Source organism: Dipodomys merriami, unplaced genomic scaffold, assembly GCF_024711535.1.
Source record: "Dipodomys merriami isolate MVZ:Mamm:240054 unplaced genomic scaffold, mDipMer1.0.p SCAF_16, whole genome shotgun sequence".
Classification (NCBI taxonomy): Eukaryota; Metazoa; Chordata; class Mammalia; order Rodentia; family Heteromyidae; genus Dipodomys; species Dipodomys merriami.
The window spans coordinates 31,945,166-31,973,147 of record NW_027202937.1 but is presented as its reverse complement, the minus strand read 5'-3'; the positions used below and the strand labels follow the sequence as shown (position 1 = coordinate 31,973,147).

The window sequence follows — 27,982 nt, the reverse complement described above, 5'->3', positions numbered from 1 at the left end:
GGGACCGCGGCGCGGGGGTGCGGGGCGGGAGGCGGGAAGGAGGCGGACGCGGCCCGGCCTCGACGTCGCCGCCCGCGATGGGAAGTACCTTATAAAGCCGCCGGCCGGCTGGGCCCTACCACTAATCGCAGTGCCGCCCGGAGCGCCGGCCGCGCGCAGACTCCCGGCTGCGCGCGCCGAGGCCGGGACAGGACTGGACAGACCTCGTCCGGGATAGACCCCGGTCCATCCCTGCCCGAGACGCACGCACGCGTACGATCCCAGCCCCGCACCGCGCGCGGATCCTGAGCCGACGCCGACCCCGGACGGACCCGCGCGGCCGTCCGCCCCCCTCCCCCGGCGCGGGCGCGCCTCCTGCCGGCGGGCGGCCGGGCGGAGACCCGGGGCCGCGGGCGCCCGGGCGGCGGGGGCATGCCCGGCCCGCGGCATGGCCTCGGCGGTGTTTGAGGGCACGTCGCTGGTGAATATGTTCGTGCGCGGCTGCTGGGTGAACGGCATCCGCCGGCTCATCGTCAGCCGGCGCGGCGACGAGGAGGAGTTCTTCGAGATCCGCACCGAGTGGTCGGACCGCAGCGTGCTCTACCTGCACCGCAGCTTCTCGGACTTGAACCGCCTGTGCAAGCGGCTCCGCGACGCCTTCCCCGAGGACCGGCCGGAGCTGGCGCGCGCGCCGCTGCGACAAGGTGCGGGGTGCGGGGCGCGGGGGGGGGCGGTGCCCCGTGGCTTCTAAGTGCCTTGGATTAGACGGAAAAGAATTCACTGAGACCGAGTCTTGTCGCTCCGGCTCCGCATGGGTCCCGGGACACTTAGACCAGGCGTCCCCCAAAGAGCGGGGCGGTGGTGTTAACCGGACGGGAGGCTCCGATCCACTCACGGGTGGCGAAGGAGGACGCGCGCCCTCATCGTCGCCAAGGGACACATGGGGGCCGTCCCGGACTCAGCCCAGGCCCGGGTCTGGAGCGCCGGCTGCACCCCACCCTCCGCCGCCCCCCCTCGGAGGACCAGTTTGCGGCCGGAGGGGGCTTGGGGAACGTTTGGCAAGAGTTCCCGAGGGTCGGAATTGGGGTTGCGTGGGTTATGGCGACTGTCCCTGAGCCCTCCGCCCGGGAGGGGCCCCGCGACGGCTGACCAGGCTGGGTGCCACGCAGCGGCGCTTCCGCCCCTCCCCCGAGGGGGCCGCCCCGCCCGCGGCTGCGGCGGACAACCCGGGCTCCCCACCCCTGAGATGGGCCGCATTTGGGTTTGATTAGCTGCGGCCACCTCCTCCCTGCCCTGGTGACTGCTCCTGGTTGGCGGAGACATGTTTTCAGAAACTGTGGCGCCTTCCCCATTTCCACACTGCCCGGGAGGGGGCAGGAAGTGGGGAAGAAGTAAGCGGGATTGGAGTTGAGACGGGGTGGGGGGGGCGGGGGGGGAGGACAGCGGGGGCTGGGAGAGCTCCCTCCTCTCTCCTACCCCAGGTGACTGAGGATCAGTACTAGGGTGGATGGCTGCCTGCTTCTCTGTTCTTGGTCAGCTTTCCCCCTGGCGGTAGGCCTCGCCCCTCGGATGAATTACGTGGATGGATAATTAGCTCGGTTCTCATGACACATCCTGTGGCCCAGGCATCTTTTGGGAAGGTTCCCGAGCCGGCGGGTGTGAGGGCCTTGAGGGTCTGCCTCCCAGGGTCTCCGGTGGTAGCTGTTTTCCAAGTACTCATCAAGGATCGCTTCCAGCGCCAGTGCTCTCCGGATTTGCTGTTTGCTACTTTTTTCTCGGTGGAACAATTGAATACCCAAATCAGGAAGGCATTAGTTAGGGAGGGACAGTGTATTCAGCGGTCTTTTCTTCGTGAAGGGAGTTATGATCTGACTGGACTTCTGAGCGGCACTCCGGCCAGGTGTCCCAGATCAGCTGTGACCTCAAGCACACACTTTGGAATCTGGCTCTTCCCTTCGGATACGAGTTCCTGTTACTTGTGTTTTTGTGGGAGAGGGCAAAGCCATTTGTTCATCCTGTCAGCATCAGCTGCTTCCAGGCAGGGCTCTGGTCCAGGTGTGGTCTCAGAGGGGAGGGGAGGACTTTGCCTTGCCATGTACACCAGCCTCTCTCTTCTGCACTCATGCCCATTGGGCTGGGGTCAGTTCTGGGATGGGGGGGGGTGTTCCATGGACACGAGTCTCCAAAGAGTAAAAATGTATAGGAAGAAAATATTTAGTGGGTGACTAGTATAGAGAAAAAGAAGGGGTATAATGAGAGTTGCCTTCAAGTCCCTAGAGGAGAACACAAATGAGATGGAGTAGACATGATGATGGGCTGTCCAGGGTGGATAGGGTGAGGACCCGCGGCTTATAAGACTTTCTGACAGCCTGTTATGCACCTGTTAGAACCATTGTGTTGGGTGCTGGTGAGTCCTGTCTGGTGGAGGCCTCTTGAAAGTCTGGTCTAGCTTCCCATGGAGGGGATCAAGAGGGATTGAGGGAGACCCCAAGCTCTGTCTCCATGCTGGATCTTGGGTTTCTGCTTACAGGTGGGCCCACTGTTCATAGAACCAGCTAAGCTTTGTTGCATAATGCCGGTGAAGTCATTCTTTCACTGACCTCCCCCCCCCCCCCAACACACTTTATTTTGGGGCTGGTACTGGGGCTTGAACTCTCAATTGACTTTTTCACTTAAAGCTGGTGCTCTACCATTTGAGTCATAACTCTACTATTAGCTTTTTGCTAGTTAATTGGAGGTAAGAGTCTCAGATTGTCTACCTGGGCTGGCTTCAGACTGAGATACTCAGATCTCAACCTTCTAAGTAGCTAGGATTATAGATATGAGCTGTCATTGCCTGGAAACTCTGATTCTTCTAATTCAGAAAAATTATTGGCTACAGAAAATATCTCATAGTAATACAAAAGCAGATGCTACTTTATTTCCATGCAGATATATTATTTGCATAAAAAGATCATCTGAATTTGCAAAATATAAACGCAAAAAGCAACCAGATGTTGTGTTGTCTTGACAGCACCAGTTTCTCTCAATTCAGATTTCCCATGTGTACTTACTGAAATTTCTGAGCTGACTTAAATTTGTGCTCTCTGGTTTCATTAAAAAGTGTCATGAAGAAATCAGTGTCTGACTAGGTCCAAAGTTTCTGCTAATGTCAGATTGGTACTCTTGTTAGGTCCTGGTTGTGCATCATGCCTGCTAGCCTAGGCCCAACTTTACATTTCTGAATCAGCATGCCACAAAAGCCATGCTGAAACCTTTTGTCTTGGTCCTTCAAGTACTGCCATGGGAGAGATGCTTATTATTGGCATAGAACTAGTCTTTTCTGTCTCATAACACTGTAGTGTTATGCTTGGTGACTGTCCATGGGCTTCATATATGTCCTGGTGACATATAGCAAGAGTATTTAAATTGAAGTCTACAGGCATTGTGCTTTCCAGCTTACCTTCCTACCCATTCTGCTTGGCAGGGCAAAGCTGGGGGCAAAACTGGCCACAGGACTTGTATTGCATCTGTCCTGTATCTTCTTTTCTTGGAAACTTGGTCTCTCCTCAGACCTTAACCTGGCATCAGGCCTGGTAGCTTTCTGCCTGGATCTATCTCATAGGCTCACCTCTTTCTTTCTTGTCCTTAACTCTAGGGTATGGAGCTGATTGTTTCCTGGGAAAATTATCCCTAGCTTGCTAAGGTATTTCCCCTCTTGCTTTTCTGTACTCTTAATGCAGTCCCTTGTACTCAATACCTAATGAAGCTCAGGGTTTCCTGCCCAGACAATGGCTGAGATCTCTTATTTACACCTCTTCCAGCTAGGAAAGCTTTGAGCTTTAAGGCTCAAACAGGATGCAGAATTTGTCTATTGACCCAATCTTTTTTCCCCCCAGTATCACCTGTTTGAGATCTGTGACGTTTGAGCTGGCCTGGTCACCCTGCTGCCACAGATCTTATTTCTAAGTTGTCAGGTGATCTTTGATTCTTGGCAACTGTACAGTCAGTATCTTGGTTTTGCTTTCACTCGGCCTGTCACATATCTGCTCCATGCCTGTCATGTGCCCAAGGCATGTTGGGAGATGCTGGGGACAATGAAGTGAACAGACTGAAAAAAACTATATTTATTCTGGTTAGAAGAGATACAACAATAAAAAGATAAACCATGATAAAAATATACTAGTGATAAACATTCAGAAGAAAAGTAAGTAAGCCAAGAAAAAGGACTATGATACTAGGTATAGGGGAAGAGTTTAGCTTTTAAACAGGACAGTCAGAGATGATCTCACTGACAAATGACTTGAGTGGATACTTGAAGGAAAGAAGGGAGCAAGAAGTTGATATCTGTGGAACAGCATCTAGCCAGTGCAAAGGCCTTGAGGCTGATGTGTTGCAATAGGTTTGTGTAGTGAAGAGGCCACTGTGGCTGAAGTGGAGAGGATAGGCCAGGCAGGTAGAGAACGAGGCAAATCACAGTGCACCCTGGGCTCCTATTCCAAGGCAGCTTTTGTCACAAAAAGCTCTGAGCAAGGATTGATCACATCCAAGTTGAACTTCTCTCCAGTACTGAGAAAGATCAAAACAGAAAAGGGGGGGGATAGAGTAATAGGTGAGAGGTGCTGGGACAGACATTGGTTGGTGTGGAAGGGAGAGGACTGGAAAACACTGATGGACTAGAGGGCAGGTGTGGGGGAGAGGTTCAGGATGATCCCAAGATACGGGATTGCCACACCTTAAAATAGGACAGCTTCTGGAGGAGTTGTGTGGGAATAAGGTGGCTCTGGAGCTTGACTTAGAGTGTTTTTCTCCAAGTAAGGCCTGTGATGTGAACCGCCTAAGATGTGAGCCTGCATGTGGTGCTCACACACCTGGCTACTCATCCAGCAGTGCCAATAGTTGTCTCTTGAACTGGAGATGCCTGTGATGGAGAAGCAAGTGGGTATAAGGAGGGGTAATGTGCCCACCACGTTCCCAGCTGTAGGCAAACTAGGGGTCTGATCCCAAGGCCTGTCACCATCCATACTACCTTCACATGAAATCTCAGGGCAGCCTGCTCCTCATCTTCCTTCTGCTCTGGTTCAGCTCTGATTTCCTGATCCCTATTCTCTCTCCACAAATGTTCTTTTGGATGTATTTGGTTTCTGATTCCCTGATTTCATGCAAACAGATGTTAGTATTATATTATCCTACACCCCTCACCCCCTAGTGACATCCAAGTTCCTGCAGACTTGCAGAAAGAGCCAGATAGAAACTTACATAGATGCTTTAGCAGCTTGCTTCTAGGTCAAGGTGATTCCCATCAAATTTCAAAGGAGAAAAAACTTTTTTCTTCCTCTCTTGGATAACCTTGGGCTGTCCCCTAGAGATATGGATAAACTTTTCTCTTAGTAACAGGTTTGGGCTGATATTTTGCTACCATCTGGTTTGGCAAACACTGTACCAGAGGCAAAAGAGGTTTCTGCATTATGACCAGCTAACATAAGAGCAAGTGTTTGTGATGTATACTTGTGATCTCAACTACAAGAGACTCTATCTGAAAAATAAAGCTGGGGGGCATGGGTCAAGTAGTAGGATACCTGTCTAGCAGGTGCAAGGTCCTGAGTTCAAATCCCAATACCACCACTAAGTCACCACCCCCCTCCCCAACCCAGTGTCAAAGTGCACTAAGACTGATCCAATACTAAGGACATGGTCAGTTTGGCATCTCTGGAGCTCAGTAGGGAGCTAATGATGCAATGGAAAATGTACCCGGTACAGTCTCCTTGAAGGCATCAGTTACAGTGTCCTCTCGATAGATAACAAAATTAAGGGGTATAGGCCCTAGGGCAGCTGCTGGCTGAGACAAAAGGCAGAAGGGCAGATCACTATCAGTTGTTGGTACTTGTTTTCTTCTTTCATCTTTCTTTCCTTCCCTCCTTCCCTTCCCTCCTTCCCTCCTTCCCTCCCTCCCTCTCTCCCTCCCTCCCTCCCTCCCTTCCTTCCTTCCTTCCTATTTATTTTTGGTATTCAGAATGAGACCCTGGGCCTTACATATGTGTAAGAAGTATGCTCTACCTCTAAGTGGTTCACTGGGTCCTTTAAGCACACAAAGTGGCCACATTGGCACTTACCCCCAAGTAAAGCACTTGTGTTCAAGCAGGGTGGGTTAATGGGCACATTTGTTAAATGGAAAAGAAATAATTTCAATATAGTTTGTTACTTGACCCCATTTGGAAGCTGCCTTGACAGAAAGTCCCCCAGGGCTTCCTATTGTGTGTGAGTAAAGCCTGGGCCCTCTGAGAGCTTGTGCTTTGGGCACACTCTCTTTATTTCCAGAATCCAAGGATCAGGAGTGTGACCCAGAGTCCCTCCGCAGGGGAATCCTGGGGTGATGATTGTCAGAAGGAGAGGTCCTCCAGGGGAATCCTGGGGTGATGATTGTCACAAGGAGAGGTCCTGGTTTCTAAGATTTCTGTGTTTGTTCCTACTTGCTTTTGTGGTTAGATTGTTGCTCATTTTCGAGGCCAGAAATAAACCAGTTGTTTGTAATTGCACAAAACAGCTAATCCTGAAATTGTCCAAAACACATTTTATATTCTCAATTTTTAAATAAGTTTTTATTGTGAAAATACTGTACAGAGGGGTTAAAGTTACATGAGCAAGTAATGAGTACATTTCTTACCAAGCATTGTTTTCCTCCTCCTTTGTTTTTCCCCTACCATCCTTTCCCTCTCACCTCCACAACTATACTCCCCCCTACCCTGTGTTCTCAATTTTTAAGGCCTGTTCCAGGCAGATATTTATCTCCTAATTCTATGTGCAATTTGCCTACCAAAATTTATATAAAATGGCATATGTATATGTACACATGTGTGTTTCAAATTCTCAATTATTTGAGCAAACCTAGGTAAAATTCATGTCACAAATTTGCTGCAATGAATTTTTAAAGGTTTGGAGTTTTCTAGTGATTATGTTTTATCAAAAGTTAGAAAAATTTCTGGAGTCTTCTGTGCCAACTTCCTTAGAAGTAGATGGTGGACATCCCTTCATATGGCAATTGTCAGTGAACCGAATTCTGCAGCTTCAACAGGGTTCTCCTGTCCCCTGCTGGCTTTTCTCAGAACAGCAGATTGATAATCAAGAGGAAGTTGATTTCCTTTTCATGTCCAACTTCAATATTTATTTATATCCCTTCATAAAATGATGTTAGACCATCTCATAGAATTTTCTTGTCATTAGCAGTATTTGGGCTATAAAACACCACAGCTAAGCACATTTTCAAAAATAAGGTTTAAATTTGTTGCTTACACTAAGCAGGTGAAATTAGGGAACACTGACTGTGCAAGCCACTAAGAGCTGAGTGAGTCCTGAGGAAAAGTGCATATTGCCCTGGTTGGCTCTCTCCTTGGGCTAAAGCCTCACAGAGGCAGGTCTGGGCTGTCCTGGGGTTGTGTTGACCAGTGGGGCCATTTTCTTGTCATTGCTAGAGGTTGTAGAGAAATGGCAAGGCTGGGAAGGTAGGCTGAAGCCTGGACCATGGGACTCCGCTATCCCACCCAGGATCATGTGCCATGTCTAAGTCGTGATAGACCATTCATGCCTATCTCTACTTTATCCTGGAAAATGAGTGGCAAAAGATGAAATACAGGTTGTGCAGTTTACTTCTAACATCAAACAAACAGCAAGTTTTTAGTACTGTGGTCCTTATTGTTGTGTTATTCATTGTTTGTCTGTAATTTAGATTGAGGTGTCCTGTATTTTTGTGTGAAATCTGGCCACCCTAAAACATGGGTCTAAAGCAGAATATAGCAGTGTTGGCCTTGGAGGTTATAAACCCAACCAGGAAAAACAAAGGTATAACCAGGAAGCCCAGCAAACATGTAAGAATTAAAATATCCTGCAATACTTTGAGTTTAGTAAACAATACTTTATGTACAATGGAGAAATTGTAAATCTGCCACACACTTGGAATATACAAGAGGATAATCTTCCTGGGAATTTGTACTTTCAGAGCATGAAAGTGAAACTAATACATCAGTAATTTGATGGATTTAAAAACTAGCATCCTAGTTGTCGTAAAAGTTGGAAGATAGAATAATTTTGCATGTGTTTAAATAAAGAAGCTCTCTTGGGATGAGTTATAGAATTGTCTTCTCTTTAAGAACAACTTTCCAAAGCTGGATGCCTGTGTCTCAGGCCTGTAATCCTCGCTACTCAGGAGGCTGAGATAGGAGGATCATGGTTCAAACACAATCTAGGCAGAGAAATTCAAGAGAGCATTAAGGAAATGTACAAGTCATAATGTCAAAAAACGAACTTTACAACTTTGGTGGGGGGGGGGAGATTGGATAGGGGGTCGCGGAGTAATGGGAAGGGATGGGAAGGGGAAACAAAGGAGGAGACAACAATGCTTGATAAGAAATGTACTCATTATCTTGCCCACCTAATTGTAACCCTGCTCTCTGTACAGTATTTTCACAAAAACAAACAAACAAACTGGAAATGAAACTGTGGCTCAACTGATAAAGCACCAGCCCCAAGCAAAAAAGCCAACTAAGAGCACTAGACCCTGCCTTCAATCCCCAGGACAGCTTTCCAGTGAAGTTGGAGTTGGAGTTGGTTGTCTTTTCCACTGCAGACTTTCTCCAAAGTCTGTTTCTCTGGGGAGAACATACAACCTTTGCTAAAGGGCAGGGGTTTTTGTTGTGGGAACATTATCCAATATATTTACACAAATTGAGCTATGATGTTGCAGATAGACTCTTTTGGAACCTTCTGTCATAGCAACATTATTGACCAAGATGTCCTTATATAGCCCATGACTATATATATGATATGATACAATATGATACTGTACTATAATGTATAAATTGCATAAATATTTAAAATTCTGTACAAGATTTTACAAGTAAAATTCAGGATACCTATTTCAATTTACATTTCAGATAAACAATAACAGGACGGTAAGGGCCAAAAATTCAGGGCACGGGGCAGGGCCATCCATAGACTCTTGCTCTCTGGTTTCTCCTGTTTTTCTTTTATTATACCAATATGTAGGGTGGTGTAGAGGGTGGTACAGTCTCTTCCTCTGTTGACAGTGCAGGTGAGGGCTGGGTGTATGTGGGTGTGGACAGAGCTGCAGGCTTTCCAGTGGGCCAGTCAAATGGTTGCCTCTTTGGGGACTGAGGGTGGATTGGGCAGGATCAGACATCTCCATGGATAAGCAGGGACATCTGTGTACCAGGTAGGCTTGTTGAAGGGTCTGCTGACCACCTGTTTTAAGAAGTAGAGGACCCAGTTCAGTGTCTGGCCTTAACTATATCATGAAGAGTCCTCATGCTCTGTAGTCAGATTTTTTTAAAGACATCTTCCGCCAGGTACCAATGGCTCACGCCTGTAATTCTAGCTACTCAGGAGGATGAGATCTGAGGATCACAATTCAAAGCCAGCCTGGGCAGGAAAGTATGTTGGACTCCAATAAACCACTAGAAAACTGGAAGTGGCACTGTGGCTCAAGCAGTAGAGTGCTTGTCTTGAACTGAAGAGCGTAGGGACAATGCCCAGGCCCAGAGTTCAAGCCCCATGACCGACAAAAAAAAAAAAAAAAAGAAAAAAAGAAAAAGAAATCTGCCTATGTGCCTGGCCTCTTAATTTCAGTCAGGTGGTTTAAGAAATCAGTTTTATCTCTTTTCATTGTTTGAAAACCAAAACCAAAACAAGATGTCTGGAGGACTTTCAGTGATTGATTGTAGCTCTGGGTTCTAGGCTTGTGCGGTTTGACTGTAGCTCACAACGGTGGTGACACTTGGAGTCACACAAAGTCACACTTGGATTACTTAATTTCCATCTCTAGAAATCTGGTGGATAGAAACTCTGCTGAGAAGCCATACATTTGTACTGCTTGTGGAGAGATAGAAAAGCATCCCAAGTCTCCCACATATAGCCTTGAGCTATCATATTATAACAATAAAATACTGCTTAACTTAATAACCATTGAGGGCTTCCAGGGACTGAGTAAGTACAGATGCCCATTTCTTGAAAAGTCATGAATGCTGCCCACTTGGGTTTTCTCCCAGGCAAAGACCTGACTTTTTCCTTTCCAAACACTGCATTTACATAATTAGTCTTAATATGGGCTCATTTTACATTGGCTTTGTGGTCTGGCAATGCAGAGCGCTTCCCTGTGTCACTCTTTTCTGCAGTTACCATGTGGGTGGAGCATGAGGGCTCCAGGCTAAGCTCTGGCCCTAGGTAGATGTTGGTGGATTGGACCCAGAATGCCCCTCTCCAGGATATAAATCGTTCATTGGGTTGAGGAAACTTGATATGAGGTCTGGAACAGGACTTTTAGAATAGGCTTATTACAGTGGTCTTCCCTTACCTTTGCTTTTGCTTCTTGTTCTTTCAGTCACCCAAGGCCAATAATGGTCTGAAACTGTTCAAAGGAAAATTCTAGACATATAAACAATTCACATGTTTTAAGTGGCATGCCATTTGAAGTAGCATGGTGGAGTTTTGATCTATCTTAGTCGTTGTCTCTTATGCAGTGAATCCTCTATCAGGTGTTTTCATTCTGTATAGCCTACCTGCTTGTTAGTCACTTAGTAGTTGTCAGTAAGATCCACTGACATGCTATCATGGTACTTGTGCCCGAGTATCCTTGTTTTATTTAGTAATGTTCCCAAAGCATAGGGATGCTCGTGATTCAGATATGTCCAAAAGAAGCCATAAGTGCTTTGTTTAAGGGAAAAAGTAAAAGGTATCAACAAGGAAATAAAAGTATTTGCCAAGGTCTTGAGGATCTGCAGTAAGGACTCTCCCATCTGCAAGTTGTAAAGAACTCCACACTAAGTTTCTGTTTCCCCCAACTTGCAGAAGTTGTAGCCACAGCATATGACACACACTGAGCCTAAGTGGAAAAATACCTGGAGTGGGATCAGCCCTGGCCCTGGTTTCAGGCACCCACTGGCTGGCTTAGTGTATACCCTCCTCAGATAATGAAGCTCCTGATCTTTCCACATCTCACTATGGAAGGTGACCTCAGGGTTGACGTCCTCATCCTGCTGTGTACTTTAATCAGTAACACATCTCCTACTCTGCCTTTTGGACTTGGACCATTTCTTTCTTTCTAAAAATTGTTTAATTAAAAATGATGATTAGAATACATTATTACTGTACTGGGGACATTCACTGTGATCTTTCCATACATGCTTACAATGTATATACCTTGTCGATCTTACCCCTCCACAATCTGTGCATGTGTGTGAGTGTGCATGGTGCATTGTGGGCATGTGTGCACATGCGTGTGTGGGTGTGTGTGCAAGCACGCAGGTACATACGTGTGCTAGTATTAGAGCTTGAATTCTGGGCCTTACACTCTTTAAAAAATTGTTTTTGTAAAGGTAATGTACAGAGGAATTACAGCTACATAAATCAGATAATGAGGGCTGGGAAGATGAGGCCCTGGATTCGATTCCTCAGCACCACATAAGCAACAAGAAAAAAGCCGGAAGTGGTGCTGTGGCTCAAGTGGTAGAGCACTAGCCTTGAGCTGAAGAGCTGAGGGACAGCGTCCAGGCCCAGAGTTCAGGCCCCACGACCTGACCCAAAAAATAATAGTCAGATAATGAATAGTGAGTGTCACCTTTTCCTTTTCTCCCAGTTTTTTCCTCCTGACTCTCTTCTCCCCTAATTGCATAGTTCATTTTCAACATAGTGTCTAGTATCACTGCTGCTTTTGTTCACCCCTTGTCTCACCATTTTTGTGTTCCCTTTTACCAAAACTCTGCCAAACAGATAAAATAACATATAAGACAGAAGGTACAGAAATAAAAAAACAGTTACAAAGGTGGGGAAGAAGCAAATCAACAAGAAAAACCTATTGTTTCCATTTCTTGGAGCTCATTGATAAATATCATTTAAATGAGTATATGCAAATAGCTATTGAGCCTTTGTGATCCTCTCCTTTGGTCTCACTTTGTGAATGTCTAGAGTCATGTATTATTTATCATGCCAAACTATTTGTTTTTGTCTCCTACCATCCAGTGTCTTGTAGAGTTATGTATGTTATATAAGTAACATTTTCCTGATCTATTCATCCATAGAGAGGCATCTGGTTTGATTCCATATCTAGACTGTGGTAAACAATGCTGCAGCGAACCTGGTTGTGCTGGTAGCTTTAGTATGACCTTGTTTGTGGTCTATTTGATAAATGCCTAGGAATGGAATGGCTGGGTCATAGGGAAGCTCTATGTTTAGTCTTTTGAGGAACCTCCATACTGCTTTTCAGAGTGGCTGAACAAGTTTACATTCCTACCAATATTGTAGTAGCAATCCCTTATGGCCACTTCCCCACCAGCATCTATTATTGTTAGTTTTCTTGATAATGGCCATTCTAACTGGGGTGAGGTGGACTCTCAATGTTGTTTTGATTTGCATTTATTTTATGGCTAGAGATGTTGAACATTTTTTCATGTGTCTATTGGTCATTCTTAGTTCTTCTGAGAAGTCTCTCTTTAAGTCTTTACTCAATTTATTAATTGGGTAGTTGTTTCTTTGAGAGTTTGAGGGGTTTTAATTTTTTGAGTTCTAAGTATATTTTAGATATGAAGGGCCTCACACTCTTGCTTCATTTTTTGCTCAAGGCTGGCATCCTACCACTTAAGCCATACTTCCACTTCTGGCTTTTTGCTGGTTAATTGGAGATGAGTGTCATGGATTTGTCTGCCAGGCTGACTTTGAACCAGATCTGAGATCCTTAGATCTCAGTCTCCTGAGTAGCTAGGAATAAAGGCATTAGCCACTGGTGCCTAGCTATCATTCTCCTTTAACTCCCTCCTTACTTCTCAAAACAATTGATCTGGTTTTGTTGTTCTATTTCCATATATGCATATAAAGTACTTAAAGATATTCACCTTTATTCACCCTTTCCATTCTTCCTCCTCCTCCCACTGATACCTGATCCCCCGACAGAGCCTTTTTTACTCTCCTGTCATTTTGTCATTTTATTGTATATTAATTATACTAAGGGGTTTCACCATGGTAATCCAATACATGCATATACTATATTTTAACCTGAATGATCTTTTCTATTGCTGTATCTAATTGGCTTTTATAAATCAATAACTTACATTCTGCTTTAGAGATATTCCATTAAATGGAAACATGGTACCCCCTGTAGTAATCAAGGGTTGTCAAACGTAAGAGTCAAGGAAGTCTGATTTTTCTTTTTCGGGCATTGGAGCTGGAATTCACAGGCCTCACAAATATTTGGCCATGCAAGCACTCTACCACTGAACTCTATCTGCAGCTCCCAAGGGGTCTTATCTTTACCATCAGAACTTCTACCGGGGCCAGACGTGAATCCTACAGGTGCCCAGAGCCAGAGAACCTGCAGCTGCCAAGTGATCTGATGACCAGCCTCGGTCCCATTTCTTAGCCTCACATCCTAGCCAGGGATTGGGAGTCCTGGAACTACAGTCGGCACTCCCCACGTCCCTGAGTCAGTGATTACATTCTGACCGGGACATTTCTGTCTGTCTTGTAGGGCTGGTAGCCATAAAGGATGCTCATGACATAGAGACGAGGCTCAATGAGGTGGAGAAGCTGCTTAAGACAATCATCAGCATGCCCTGCAAGGTAAGAACAATGGGTCCAGGTTGGAGGAGGAGCAGGAGGGGATCCACCTGCCATCTTCCAAATCAAAAAGGTATCCACCCTCCCCATAACTGGCCTGCTTGCTGGCTCCTCAAGTGACTTGTAGGATCTATGCTTCTCTCCCTCCCCCCCTCTTTCTTCCTCTCTCTCTCTCTCTCCCTCTCTCTCCCCATCTCTCTTGTCTGTCTGTCTCTGTCTCTGTCTCTGTCTGTCTGTCTGTCTGTCTCTCTCTCTCTCTCTCTCTCTCTCTCTCTCTCTCTCTCTCTCTCTCTCTGTCTCTCTGACTGTCCTTTTTCTCCCCTCTGTCATGATGTGGACATGAGAAGCCATTAGATCTTTTACATTTCTTACTCCTCGTCAGGCAAACAGGGATCTCAGTTTACTATCAAAAAGGGAGATGGCCAGGTATGAGGCTCATGCCTGTAATCCTAGCTACTCAGGAGGCTAAGATATAAGGATCAGGCACTCAAAGACATCCTAGGCAGGAAAGATTATGAGACTCTTTAATTAACCACCAAAAAGCCAGAAAATGGTAGGGTATCAGCCTTGAGCAGAAAAATATAAGGGACATCACTCAGGCCCTGAGTTCAAGTTTCAGTACTGGCACAAAATATACAAAGAATGGATATGTGTGTGAACCACAAACATGACCATTATTTTCATGGAGGCATCCTGTCCCCCTGGCTTTGCATTTTAGCTACTTGGATAGTAAATAAAGGAGAGGCTGGTTTGATTGTTTCCTTAGTACTTACTTGGGCAGCCATGGAGCCTCAGAACAGCTAGAAAGGCCTGGGTATTAGTGTCAGACCAGCTTGCCCGGTGTAGGAATAGTATGGCCAACTGGCGGGAGCTTTTCATTGTGTTTCTCATTACAGTGTTTCTTCCCAGTATTCTAGGTCAGAAGTTGTGCTCACCTTCTTCGAAAGATCTCCTCTGGATCAGGTGTTAAAAAATGATAATGTACATAAAATTCAACCCAGCTTCCAAAGTCCTGTCAAAATATCAGGTAAGAGCTAGAGTGTAGGATGGGGTTGGGGTGAGGATGTACTATGTTCGCTATTTTCTGATTTGGCCTCTGGTTGGGCACAGCCAGGGATCCAGAAAGACTGATCAGCTTTTTGAAAACAGTGTGTGAGACATTGTTGCTTGAGTTTTACTCAGCAGAGTATTTGCTATCTGTTAACCTGTAGTCTACACCTTTCTTACTTTCAAAGATTTTCTTTTTTGCATAAATTGGAACTCACTTAAGAAATAGTGACATTAGCAAGTCACTCTGTGTGTGCGTGTGTGCGCGTGCATGCTCTCAATCGTATGTGTATACATGCACACACCACTACTGGAGCTTGAACTCAAGACATCACATTCTCACTTGGCTTTTGCACTCAAGGCTTGTGCTTCAGCAGTTGAGCCACATCTCCATTTCTGACTTTCTGGTGATTAATTGGAGGTAAGAGTCTCAGGGGCCTCCTTTGAGTCTCAGAGGAATGAGGCCGTGGCTTTGGACTGACCTGGAAGCCCCTGACTTGAGGGGACAACCAGATGTATGGAGCTGTTCTACAGAAATACCTCCCAAATGTTCCCCTCCTACATCTCCCCCTCCTGTTTTCAACTGGGACATGGATGGATCAGTGACCATGTCTGTCCTGAAGGACTGAAAGTAACAAGATGAAATTTAAAGTGGTAATTGTAGAGCCCCACATTGCAGGGGTTGTGGGGAGGTTTAAGTGTGTTCTTTGGGACTTTTTGCAAGAACTCAGGGCAGGTTTTGGGCCCCACTGTACAGAAACCTCCTCCCAGCCTCCATGCATGATTTGGTTGCAGGGTCCGGGTCTACAAGGCCATGCTCTTATCCTTCATGTGTAGGGTTGAGGAGAGGAGAGGGAAGAAATGGGGAGTAGGGTTTGGGAGGAAGAGGATGGCACCCCTTGGGTTATAGTAGGCCCTGTGGGAAGGGGGGTGGGCAGGGACTGGTATGGCCAGCAGGCAACTTCAGATCAACACAAAATTCTTTCTAACAAGCAGGCTGCAGCCAGCAGTTTCTGTGCCAAGGCTTGGGGCCAACAGAGCGTTACTGTTCCTCCTAGAGTGAAGTAGCCTGGCCACTGTTTTGCTTCCTCTTGAGCTGTCCCATCTTGGCTTCTCAGCCCTCCTTGCTGTGTGAGCAAGGGCTTCCGCATGGGAGCCAGACTACAGGAGTGTGTAGCTGGCCAGCGATGTCCCCGCTGCCCTGGGCAAGATGTGACTGGGGGAAAAGAGAGACAGCCTCCCCATGCTTTCTAAGCATTCATTCCAGAAAGCACCCCCATTCCTGAGACAATGATCTCATTTGGCCTCATGGCCCCATAGTTGTGTTTTTGCCTCAGCTTGGGGGCTGGAGAGGGTTGGCCTTCCAAAAACTGGTTCACATGGCCTTTCCCTTTCTCTAGAACACACTGAGTGTGGATACCAGGCTTCAGCCAGCTCCTGAGAGCTTACCTCTCTCCTATCTTCCCCTGGGGTAAAGCCCAGTGCTCCCCTTTGTCACCAGGGTGTATCAAGGTCTAACTCATGGTCCAGTTTCTTACATTCCAGATCCTGCACTTTCTCTGCTGGACGCTGCTAGAGTCTGGCTTATGCTATAGCTTTATAAGATCATCTTCTACTGTTCATTGCTGAGGCCCATGCCCACCCTCCTCCCCCACTAATACCTTCTATGGCTAATGTGGCATTTGGGGGAGATGGTGCCTTGGCTAGGGCTCTAAGCCTCTGTGTAGGATCATGGTTGAGGAAGCATCAGGCTCTGAATACAACCTTGCCTTTGTGGAATATTGAGACTGCTTAGTGGCCAGTTCTCCACTAGATGGCACTAGGTACTAGCCATGCTGAGAACTGTGTGACCTGCCCATCTGGGACTGCAGCAAAGAGAACCACTCAATCTTAAGCATGCTTTGCCTCATGCTGAGGGATATGCTTCTCAAATCTAAGAAAGCACAGTGTTCTGCATTGTGGCCGTAGCTATGAAGCGTAACGGGAGCATGGAGCTTGGCCTTCCTCTGTCTAATTGAGCTGATGGATTGCAGCCACAAGATCTAGTCAGTCAAGGGTTGAGGCCTGGAAATAAAAAAAAAAAATAGTATCAGTTTTCATTAATCTGGCATGTGTACCATCTCAGCATTAATTTCTACTACACAGGGATGGTCCACTTAGCCAATTAATCAAAAAGAGTTGCTTTAGGTTCTGTTCTTTCAGAGGACTTGCAAAGGAGCAATTGCAGGCTAGGAATACTTATATGGCTGAGACTCACAGCCTGCAGGAAGAAAGGAATAGAAGAATTCATGGTGTGGTGGCATAGGGGGCGTAGCTGCAGCTACAAAACAGAAAAATCACCACTGGGACCACATGCATAGTAGTGGTTATTTAGAAAAGATCCACTGGGTGAGACAGGTACTCAGATGGGCTTTGAAAACCCAAGGAGAAAACAGGTTTACACAATCTCAAGGCCACCAGCTCCCAATTATCCATTAACTACAAGGGTAAAAAGAGTAATCTTACTTTGGGAACATCTGGCAGCCTCACTCAGCTACTTAGACTGGCATCACCTGTAATAGGACCTATGGACTATGCACATGCATGGGCACACACAAGCTCTGGTGTTACTCAGAAGACACATCCTCATTCTGTGGGATCTCTAGGAAAGTTGTGCAACTGATCACTTGGGAGCCCAGCTTGACCAGGTGCTGCGTAAGGCAGTCCTCTGTGCCAAACAAGGGCACCATCTCCATGGCAGGAAGACAGGGAAAGTGAGGGACCACGAGGGCCACAGCAGGTCAAGGCTTGGCAACTCAGGGCAGCCCGGGGGTGGGGGGCTGGGGACAGGGCTGGCTTGGATCTGGAACAGAAAAAGGGAGCATTTGTGGAAACCCGTAACACTGCAGTGGTAAGGGCTTTACTTTTTAGTATGGTGCCCAAGTTAATGTCTTGGACTTAGCTAGTGGGCTACAGTTGCTCTGAAGTGTCAGTACTAGGAAAAGCTGCTGAGGGGTATGTGAGAACTCTAAAGTCAGCTCAGAATAAAAAGTTTTAAAAAATAGCCAAGCTCTGGTAGCTCACACCTGTAATCCTAGCTACTCAGGAAGTTGAGATCTGAAGATGGCGGTTTGAAGCCTGCCCAGGCAGGAAAGTCTGTGAGACTCTTATCTCCAATAAACTCAGAAAAGGCCAAAAATGGTGCTGTGGCTCAAGTAGTAGAGCACTAGTCTTGAAGCAAAGATCAGGGACAGTGCCAAGGCCCCAAGTTCAAGCCCCAAGACTGGCACAAAAAAATGCTAAAACAGTGCTCTACTTCAAGAGACAAACATGGATATAACAAAGTAGCTCGAGGGATTAGGATATGATACAGTGGTAGAGCAATTTACATAGCTTTAGGTAAGACCTGGATTCCACTAGCTCTGCAAAGAAGAAGAAAAGACCTTGAAAACTGAACTGTTTTGGGGGTCAAGCAGCTATGTTATTGAAGTGGCTGGTGGTTTTATTGTGGATACTAAATTGACATTCAGGAAATTCACTTTTTAAGTATGTATGAAGATATATTTTAGCTTCTGCCATTTTTCTTCAATCATAGCTTTCCTGTGTGTGCATGCACCAATACCAGAGATTGAACTCAGAGTTTTGAGCTTTTGTTCATCTTTCCTCACGGTTGGTGTAATTACCAACTGAGCTGTGCCTCTAGTATAGCATTTTGTTGAGATGACGTTTTATGGACTTTTCCACTCAGGTTTCAGCCTCCTGAGTAGCAAGGATTACAGACAGGCTTCTTCAGTTTGCATTTTGGGGGAGTGGGTACTGAGGCTTAACTCAGGACCTCACTCACTTGCATTCCATACAAGACTAGCACTCTTGAGCAAACCTCCACTTCCAGCTTCTTGTTGGTTAATGGAGATGAGTCTCATGGGCTTTTCATCTAGGCTAGTGTGAGTAGCTAGGATTACAGGCATCAGCCACTGGCTCCTAGCCCATCAGGGTTTTTGTTTTTGTTTTTTCCTGACATATAATCTATTGGAAGACATTCCCTACAGAGATGGCCATAATTACTATTTGTTTGAGCCCTTAGTGTTGTCTTTATAGATATCATCTCATTTAACCTGTAGCTAGGCCCTGGAGGGTGGATACTATCATTCACATTTACAGAAGAAGGAACCAAGCAAGAAGTAATCTGCTCCCCAGGCATAGGTAGTAACCAAACGGGGTCTGAACCAGCTCTCCCCAAGCTCAAAGCTGTCACCTTCATGTACTATGTGGCCCCTTTTACCCACCTAGCCTTTGTTACTACAGAGTTCTGCATTGCTGATGCTTGCATAGAGTGGACTGCCACAAGGACCCCCATTCAAGTCAGAGACCTCGAATCTCAGTGAGACCCTCTGCTCGAACATGCAGAGTCCCCAGCCCATGCCACCTCCTGTAAAAATGGACCTAACTGGTAACTTGTGTTCAAGCACTAGCTGACCTTTGTCTATACTGAGGAGAAAGGGCACTACTCTGGATTGTTAGTAGAGTAAGGCCTGCACTTACACCTGCTAGAGCTAAATGCTATTTCCTCTTTGTAAATTTTATATGACCTATCATTTGTTCAACTCTTCCTTGGACATTTCTTTTTCCTGCACGAAAGCTTAAACATGGGGCTTTGCACATCCTTCTCCAAGCCAGAGTTTGGAATAGATATTCCAAAGGTGCCAGTAGCTCACACCTGTATCCTAGCCATGCAGGAGACTGTGACCTGAGAACTAAGCCTAGGGAAAATAGCCCAGAAGACTCTTAACTCCAATTAACCAGAAAAAGTCTGGAAGTGGAGCTGTGATTCACATGGTAGAATACCAGCCTTGAGCAAAAAAGCTCAGAGACAGAGCTCAGGCCCTGAGTTCAATTCCCAGTACTGGTACACACACACACACACACACACACACACACGCACGCACGCACGCACGCACACACACACACACACACACACACACACACACACACACACGCTACTCAAAGGATTGTTACAAACTTAGAGGTGATAGAGAATGAAAGAGGATATAGAGCTTCTTGGGAACCATCTTTCATGAAACACTATTCTAGCAAGTTCTGTCAGGCATGCATTAAGGCTTTGAGGCACCAAAGTACCAGCACCCCTTAGTGGCTTTCACAGCCTGGCTGTTCTTGCAAGCAGTGAAGCAACACTGATGTGCATAAGGCTTTTTGTTCCAGATAGTTGAGAGAGGATTTTTTCCAGTCTGTTTTGGAGAGCTGAGTAAAGATTCCATGTTCTAGAACTCCAAAGTTCACATGGAAGAAAGATCAGGCATGCAAGAAAGCTTCATAATTTTTTGGTTCTGAAATGATTCTCAGCAGTGACATGTGTTTGAACTTCTAGGCTTCCCCTGTCAAATTCCTTTGACAAGGGGGTGGGAGAAAAGGGCGAGGGCTGTCAAGTAGCTGTGTGGGGGCTGCTTAGAGATTTTATGAGCTTCCTCAAACAGGCAGATTTGGGGCAGGATTGATATTTAAAAAGTGGAGCATGGCTCCATGCAGCCATACCATTTACAATGAGAGCACGGGGATCTGCATCTGTCTTGTTAAAACTTACTGTAGTACTTTCCAGCCTGGTGTCCGTGGCTCATGCCTGCAGTCCTAGCTACTCATGAGGCTGAGATCTGAGGATTGTTGTCAGCCCAGCTCAGGCAGGAAAGTTGGTGAGACTCTTATCTCTAGTTAATCAGCAAAAAGATAGAAGTGGAGCTGTGGCTCGCAAGTGGTAGGTAGAGCGTCAATTTTTTTTTTTTGGAGGAGGGGTCTGGTCGTAAGGCCTGAACTCTGGGCCTGGGCACTGTCCCTCAGCTCTTCAGCTCAAGGCTAGCACTCTACCACTTGAGCCACAGCGCCACTTCTGGCTTTTTTTTCTGCTTATGTGGTGCTGAGGAATCGAACCCAGGGCCTCATGCATGCAAGGCAAGTGCTCTACCACTGAGCCACCTTCCCAGCCCTAGAGCGTCAATCTTGAGTGAAAAAGGTAAAGGACCATGCTCAGGCCCTCAGTTCAGGTGACAGTACTTGCATTTAAAAAAAAAAACTACTTAGATTACTTTTTGGAAAAGTTATGTGCTTAATCGGGATGATAACATGAGTTTTGTGGGTTTGGGGGGGGCAAGCAGTGCATCTTTAGTGGAAGTTGGGTCATATTATGGGAACACGAGTCAAACTCCTGCAGCCCCTTCATGTATCCTGAGCATTTGCGAGTTCTCCTCAGTCACTGTCTCTTATACACATCAGGGTTCTACTATATCTGTGCTTATTGTGGGAGAAAAGTCATTGTCTATGTAAAATTAAGTGAAATTTCTCATTTGCTGTGAACTGCACCTTGGTCTCGTTTGACACCCAGGACAACCTGGGTTTGTGGATGTTGCCATCCTGTCTTCACCACAGGCTAAACCTCAGAAAGGAGATCTGCATGGTGATGCTTGCTGCTGTGCCATAGATCTACAAACACAGACTCACTCAGTCCCCTCTCTGTCTAGATCCTGCTTTAAACCAGTGGGGACAGCTATTGGGGTGCTCAGCACTTCTCTCCTCAGGGAGAGGCTCTTCTGCCCCTAGCTGAACCCTTCTCTGATGTGCAATGAAGGAAAACAAGATGGACAATAGGCGTGGAGGGGAAGGGGAGTAGGAAAATCTGGTGTAAACCCTAAACTTCTCAACCTCAAATTCTGACCCTTCTTGCTTTGGTTTTCAGAAATCATGAGGTCCAATGGATTTTGTTTGGCAAACACAGAAACGATAGTTATTGACCACAGCATACCTAATGGGCAAGACCAGCACCTGGGCGACGATTCCACAGAGCATTTGTAAGTACACTGATCTCGAAATGGTTTTATAGAAGGGGACACCAGGCTGGTGATCCAGGCTGAGGCTTGCTGCCGCATAAAAAGAAGTATGGATGGAAGGCCAGAGGTAACTGACAGCTCAGTGCCAATATCTGGGTTTTTATTTTTAAAAGTAGCCTTTACTAGAGGCCAATGATTCACTGATCTGTGGAGATACTTAGGCTTACTGTGAGGGTCGAAGCTCCAGGGACCAGTCTGTGCTTCCCTGAGGTATGTGACACCATCTTCAGGCCCAGGGCTGGAAGAGTACATCCCTCTACACTTAAAGGGGTCAGTCCCCTGGGACAGGGAAGTGTGCTACATTGGCTTCATGGGTAATCAGTGGCTTGGGATAGAGTCTGATCATCAACCCTGTTCTGTAGGGGAGATAACATGTCACTACTGAAGGCTGCACAGCCAATGACAACACTGTGTCACTTTTATCCTTCCACCTCTGACAGTTTAATTTCTAACTGTAACACAGTCTAGAAAGCCTGGCACCTGGATGCTAGTGGGCATACCTACCTTCATGTCCTGCTTCTGCCTGTCAGCTTCCTGGTGAATTACTGGAGCAGTGTGTCCCCTAGACAGATGAGGGGAAGTCATCCATCCCTTTTGCTTATGTTTAGTGTCAAGGCCAAGTCCAGTCTTACTGGTTGTGTGAGTGCAGGAAGTTCGCTGACCTCCCCTGGCTTCTCCTGTCTCCAAGGGGGCTGTCTGCTCTGTCACAGATGGACCTGAGCTGAGGAGATGGACTGAGATGAGGAGCAAAACCTGTCTGGCTCAGAAGCCTCTGAGGAGGCAGTGTGGGCTGCAAAGTGCCCTGGGGCTAGGCTTGTGCCTAGAAGATTCAGGACTAGACCCACTCACTCAGTGGTCCTCAGATGAAGATCAAAAGTAGGATGAGGCTGGGTCATGTGCTGAGATGCTTGGGGCAGCTATCGATAGGATTCGGTGGACATTAGGTGGCCTGAGTCTCCAGGATTTCTTCATGCTGTGTTTCCCTTCCACACCTGGGAAACTGGTCCCACCAACAGTGCCCCTTCTCAGTTTGTATGTAGGGCTCTTTCTCAGGAGGATGTGGAGGGTGGGTTTTCTCTCAGTAGGCCTTGCCCCAGGAAGGTGGTACAAGGATCTCTTGCGATCAGTGTGGCATTGGGTTTGGGGTGGCCATATCAGAAGCCTAGTTCCATGCTGTCTGGACAGCTTGTAGACTCCCTTATTACTCCAGGCTTCAGAGATGGAATTAGTTTCTACAATTCTCCACTGGTCAGTGGTGTCTTGAAGTGCTGGGAACTAAACCCTGGATATAGCTTATTTGGTGGACTTGGAGGTTTCCTTGCCTGACCAACTCTTCCTCCTGCCTTATTGACACTGATTCTAGGTTAGGAAGGTGACAGCCACAGAAGGAGTGGCATCTTCTGCCTTCCTGGGAAGAATGTCATTCTCAGTCAAGCTGTGTGCTGCCACAGCCCGAGCCATCTAAAGAAGGAATGAATGGCTTTCTCACAGTGCTGGAAGTCAGCAAATTCATAACATGGTGCTGGCTTTCTGTCAGGACTTGCATGCTACATCCTAGCATGGTGCCAGGGAAAAGGGGCCAGAAAAGAGGGAGAGGGATAGACAAAAGGAAGAGGTAGACGTGGAGGAGGAGGAGGAAGAGGGGGGCATCTACAATCTGGCCAAAGAGAGAGAAAAGGAAACAGAGGGAGATGGGAAGGCTGAGTTAAGAAAGGAGAGAAAGACAAATGGAGAAGGAGAAAGAGGGGAATAAGAGAGGGAGGCAGAAAGAGAGAGAAGAGGGAGAGAGGGAGGGAGGGCACTCCTTTAATAACAAGCCCAGTCCCAGTGGCTTTGATCTATTCTCAGGCCAAGCCTTCCTGGCCAAACCATCTCTAAGAGCTCCACCTCTCAGCATTGCTGCACTGAGGATTTACCAGGAACATCATGGGGAATCACGTTCCAACCTTAGCAGTTCCTTCATGTACTTCTTTCTCAGTTACACATTTTAAAAATGTCTAGTATCATTGTCCAGTTCAGGAGGCCGAATCTACATTGGGCTGGTGGGAATTACCATTTACTTTTGGGTTACCTGTGCTTCCCTCAGCTCCCTTCCCCCCTCCCCATGTGAGCTTCTCACATTCCAGTAGTCCTTGCCTTTTACAGACTGGATCTCCACCCACCCAACACAGGCTTCTTGACCTGAAGGACCCTCCCTCCTGGGTCTCCCTGAGCTTCCGGTCCCTCCTTGAACCCTGAGCCCAGCCCCTCCTGCCTTGTCCCCTGCTGGTCTCCAAGCTAACACAGTGCTTGGCACTAAGCAAAAAAAGCAAAGTGATCACCCCATAAATGAAGGGATGCCTCGCTCACTATAGTTAAGCAACCATATATAAGCAACCAGTCACTCTGCCGGTCTGTACATTTCGCCCAGTTCATTTGCAGTTACGGTTCTTCTTGCTCGCGCCCATCTGCAGCAAGACTGTCCAGGGCCTCCATCAGCCTCCCACAGAGCCTTGATTTCTCAGCACCCAACCAAGACCACCTCTGCCCTTTCTTTCTCCTCAGCCTGGGTCTAGTGAGCTGGCCGTCATTTCTGTCTTCTCTTTCAGGTTTGAAAATGGCAGCGAGTTCACCTCAGAGATGGAAGATGGTGATGACCCTGAGGCTTATGTCACCAACCTGTCCTATTACCATCTGGTCCCCTTTGAGACGGACATTTTGGACTGATCCTCTCCATGGGGCCTTCCCGGCCTCAGCCTATGACTGCATGTCCTAATGCTGTCCACTGGGTGGCCCCAATGGTGAAAGGTCTTGGCCCACCCAGGGGTTTTGTCACCACCCCCAGTGAGGCCCCGTGTCCTGCAATTGGCCCTGCAGAAGCTCCTAGTGGCTACAGGCTGATGGCAGGTTCAACAGTGGAAGTCCATACAGCCAAGGGGTCATCTCTGCACTTGTACCACCATCCTGCCTCTCCCCTGGGACCCCCTGTCCCACTTGGTGTGCCACAAAGCACATGCTCCAAGGGCTGTCACTGCCTTTTCTTGCTGTCACTGCCTCCTTAGGGAGCACATTGTTCTTTGTCAAGGGGCCTGGCCACCCTGACTCCCCACCATTCCCTCGTATGTCAATGGCACAAAGCATTTAGGAGGAAGTTTTGACGAGTCATCAGGTTCTGAACAACACAGACCTGGATGTTCAGGGGTGCAGGGCATCCCTGGGAACCAGAACAAGTGGTTTCTGTTGTCGGGTTTTTTTTGGTCATCTTCTCCCTGGAAACTAGATTTTAGAATAGTGTAAAGGACTGTTCTTCACAGAAGATCATGCACAAGTAGAAGTTCTGGCTCTAGAGAGAGGAGATTACTGGCAATCAAGTGGACCATGAACTTGACCCAAGAGGGTGAGTGTCTTCTCAAGAGGAAAGGAATTCTACCCTGCCTGCTAGCCCTTGCCAGCCTTTTTGTGCTGGGTATATGGCTGTCACTACAGTCAAGGGTCTAAAGTTCAACGACACAGTTGCCCTGATAAAGAGTAATGGAAGGAAAGGGGGAGGAATATATAGCCCCAGCTATACCGCAGGGGAAGGTCTGTCCTCATTTCCTTGTCTACTAATGACTGGTATTTGCTAATGTAAATAATAGTAAATTATTGAGAATTCTAATGCTTTTACACAGTCTGTTTTTAATCTATTTTAATTAAATAAAATTAATCATCCTACTTTGATCTGTTGAAGATGTTTGTATAGAAAGGGGTGGTTCAATTTGTTCCCTACCCAGGGAGGGAAATAAGATGCTGGCCCTAGAGTCTGGCCCTGAGCTCTGTCCTTCTTGCCCTCAGGAGAGATATGTCCAAATTGAAAAAATGAACACATAGCAGGGAACAGTTGGCTCATGCCTATAATCCTAGCTACTCAGGAGGCTGAGATCTGAGGATTATGATTCAAAGCCAACCTGGGCAGGAAAGTCCATGAGACTCTTATCTCCAGTTAACAACCCCCAAACCAGAAATGGAGCTGTGACTCAACATGGTAGAAAGTGGTAAAGCACTAGTTTGAGCACAAAATCTAAGGGACAGTACCCAGGCCCTGAGTTCAAGCCCCATGACTGGCCAAGAAAAAAAAAAAAAAGTCCTATAATCCTAGCTTCCCAGGAGGCTGAGATTAGAGGATCAAGATTCAAAGCAAGCACAGGGAGAAAGTCTGTGATATTCTAATCTCCAACTAACCACCAAAAAGCTGGAAGTGAAGCTGTGGCTCAAATGGTAGAACACTGGCCTTGCGTACAGAAGCTTAGGATGATGTACAGGCCATGAGTAAGTACATATGTACGTTTGTATGTATGTGTACACACACATGAACACACATAAGGTTTTTTGTTTTAACATAAAAGTTTTTCCCTTCTCCATTGGCCCTTTTGACAGCCACAAGAAGCTCCTTTTTGGTGTAATTTCTGGTTCTTTCGATGGGCTTTCAATAATGTAGTAAGTGGCTGATTGAGGTTGACCAGTTTCCCTTTCCCCCTGAAAGAATTTAGTGCAGTTCTGTTCGGTGATAAAGCACCTTGCCCAATAGTTACATTTAGGGTCAATTAACATGTTGAGTGAGTTCTGATTTAACCTTCAGTGCCTGGTGCCAAGGTTATTCTCATCATCCTTGCTCCCCAGAGATCCTCCCTTCCCAGTGTCTGACCACTATGATAGCAGCTTCTTTAGCTCCTGCCCTTGTTCTCCTTGAATTTCTCTGTCAAGACCCTGCTGTGGCACCCTGAGCCTCTTGCCTTCCCTGAAGAAGCTTTGGTGATTTTTATCAGTCTTTCCAAACATCAACCCATTCTCTAGTTTCCATCTTTTTCTGGAAAATCTGTCTTCTGGTCCCATTCTTCATGTTGGAAAGCACTCTTAAAAACAGATGAATATTTAAGTGTGGCAAAATGGAGAGCTTATGCACTACGTGCAGGTACTACTGTTCAGCAGATTGTTCTACTTGGCAGTGTGGATTTGGAGTAGCTAGATTTCACTTTTGAATAGGACCTAAATATCTTGACTTCATGTGAATTGAATCATTTAAGTCACTTGATTTTCCTATTTGAAAAGAACTTTTTGTACTTCCCGTTTACAGACCGTGGAATCATCCCTTCTTTGACTGTTTTGCAAATAGATGCTGATTTCCTCCTAGGAGGCTTAAAGTAAAGGGGTAAAATGTGATCTGATCATGACCTGAACCTACCCTTTGATGGCTACCATCCAATAAGGGCCCTCATTTTGTTTAGCAAGATGAGGACATGCCACTGGGTGACTGAGCAGGCTGTAGCAAGCACGTAGTTCTCCTGGACAGCCCTTACCAGTAGAAATATGTTCAAAGTGTTGGTAGCTGTGTAGCCCTGAGCAACATGTTCTAACCTTCACCAATTTCTCCGCTTGGGCATACAACACATTTTTTTTAAATTTTATTTTATTTGTGAACATACTGTACAGAGGAGTTACAATTACATGGGCAGGATAATGCGTACATTTCTTACCAAGCATTGCAGCCTCCTCCTTTGTTTACCCTTCACATCCCTTCCCAGCCTCCCCCCTCCCCCCCAATCCCAATCCTTCTCCTTCCCCCCCTTCCCCTCCCCCCCCCCCCCCCCCGCACCGACGTTGTAAAGCTTGTTTTGGACATGACAACTTGTACTTCTCATTGTTGCAACAGGTCCTTATCCTTAAACAACTGTATCCTTAAACAACTGGTTTTTCCCCATCTCCTCCACAAGTTATACTGACATCAAATATAGTGAAAGCAGGGGTTATACTGTGGGGGAGGGACATACAAAGCAACAAAGATAATCTTATAAATGCGTTAGAAACACATGCATGAAAGAAAAAAACATTAAAATACACATCTAAGGGTTCATTTTCCTGACATCACATTATCTGACCTTTTCCGCTTGACTCATACATATACTAGATATTACAAATAAGGGAAACCATGGGACCCATGTTTCTTTGGGCCTGGCTTACTTCACTTAATATAATTTTTTCCAAGTTTTTCCATTTCCTAACAAATGGGGCAATGTCATTCTTTCTGATGGAGGCATAGAATTCCATTGTGTATATATACCACATTTTCTTGATCCATTCATCTACTGAGGGGCATCTGGGTTGGTTCCATATCTTAGCTATGGTAAATAATGCTGCAATAAACATAGTTGTGCTGGTAGCTTTAGTGTGGTCTTGTTTGTAAACATTTGGGTAAATGCCCAAAAGTGGGATTGCTGGGTCATAGGGGAGTTCTATGTGAAGTCTTTTGAGGAACCTCCATACTGCTTTCCAAAGTGGTTGAACAAGTTTACATTCCCACCAACAATGAAGTAAGGTTCCTTTCTGTCCACATCCCCTCCAGCATCTGTTGTTGTTAGAGTTCTTGATTTTTGCCGTTCTAACTGGAGTGAGGTGGTATCTCAATGTTGTTTTGATTTGCATTTCTTTTATGGCTAGGGATGTTGAACATTTCTTCATGTGTCTATTGGCCA

General features: G+C 46.5%; 1 protein-coding gene across 1 annotated transcript; it reads left to right on the top strand.

The window, feature by feature from the left end:
• The first annotated feature begins 105 nt into the window (after window positions 1-105).
• On the top strand, window positions 106-25,187 carry Pxdc1 (PX domain containing 1). Its single transcript, XM_070024654.1, has 5 exons — window positions 106-683; window positions 13,487-13,578; window positions 14,485-14,602; window positions 21,344-21,455; window positions 24,083-25,187. Exons 1-5 carry the CDS (start codon window positions 428-430, stop codon window positions 24,198-24,200), a joined length of 696 nt encoding a protein of 231 aa, XP_069880755.1. The 5' UTR covers window positions 106-427; the 3' UTR covers window positions 24,201-25,187.
• The last annotated feature ends 2,795 nt before the right edge of the window (window positions 25,188-27,982 follow it).

Bases quoted from the DNA above. Each gene is read 5' to 3' on its own strand.
- Pxdc1 (XM_070024654.1), top strand. From the start codon at position 428: ATGGCCTCGGCGGTGTTTGAGGGCACGTCGCTGGTGAATATGTTCGTG. The intron at 684-13,486 runs GTGCGGGGTGCG...TCTGTCTTGTAG, and splicing joins GCGCGCGCCGCTGCGACAAG to GGCTGGTAGCCATAAAGGAT. The intron at 21,456-24,082 runs GTAAGTACACTG...CTTCTCTTTCAG, and splicing joins GACGATTCCACAGAGCATTT to GTTTGAAAATGGCAGCGAGT.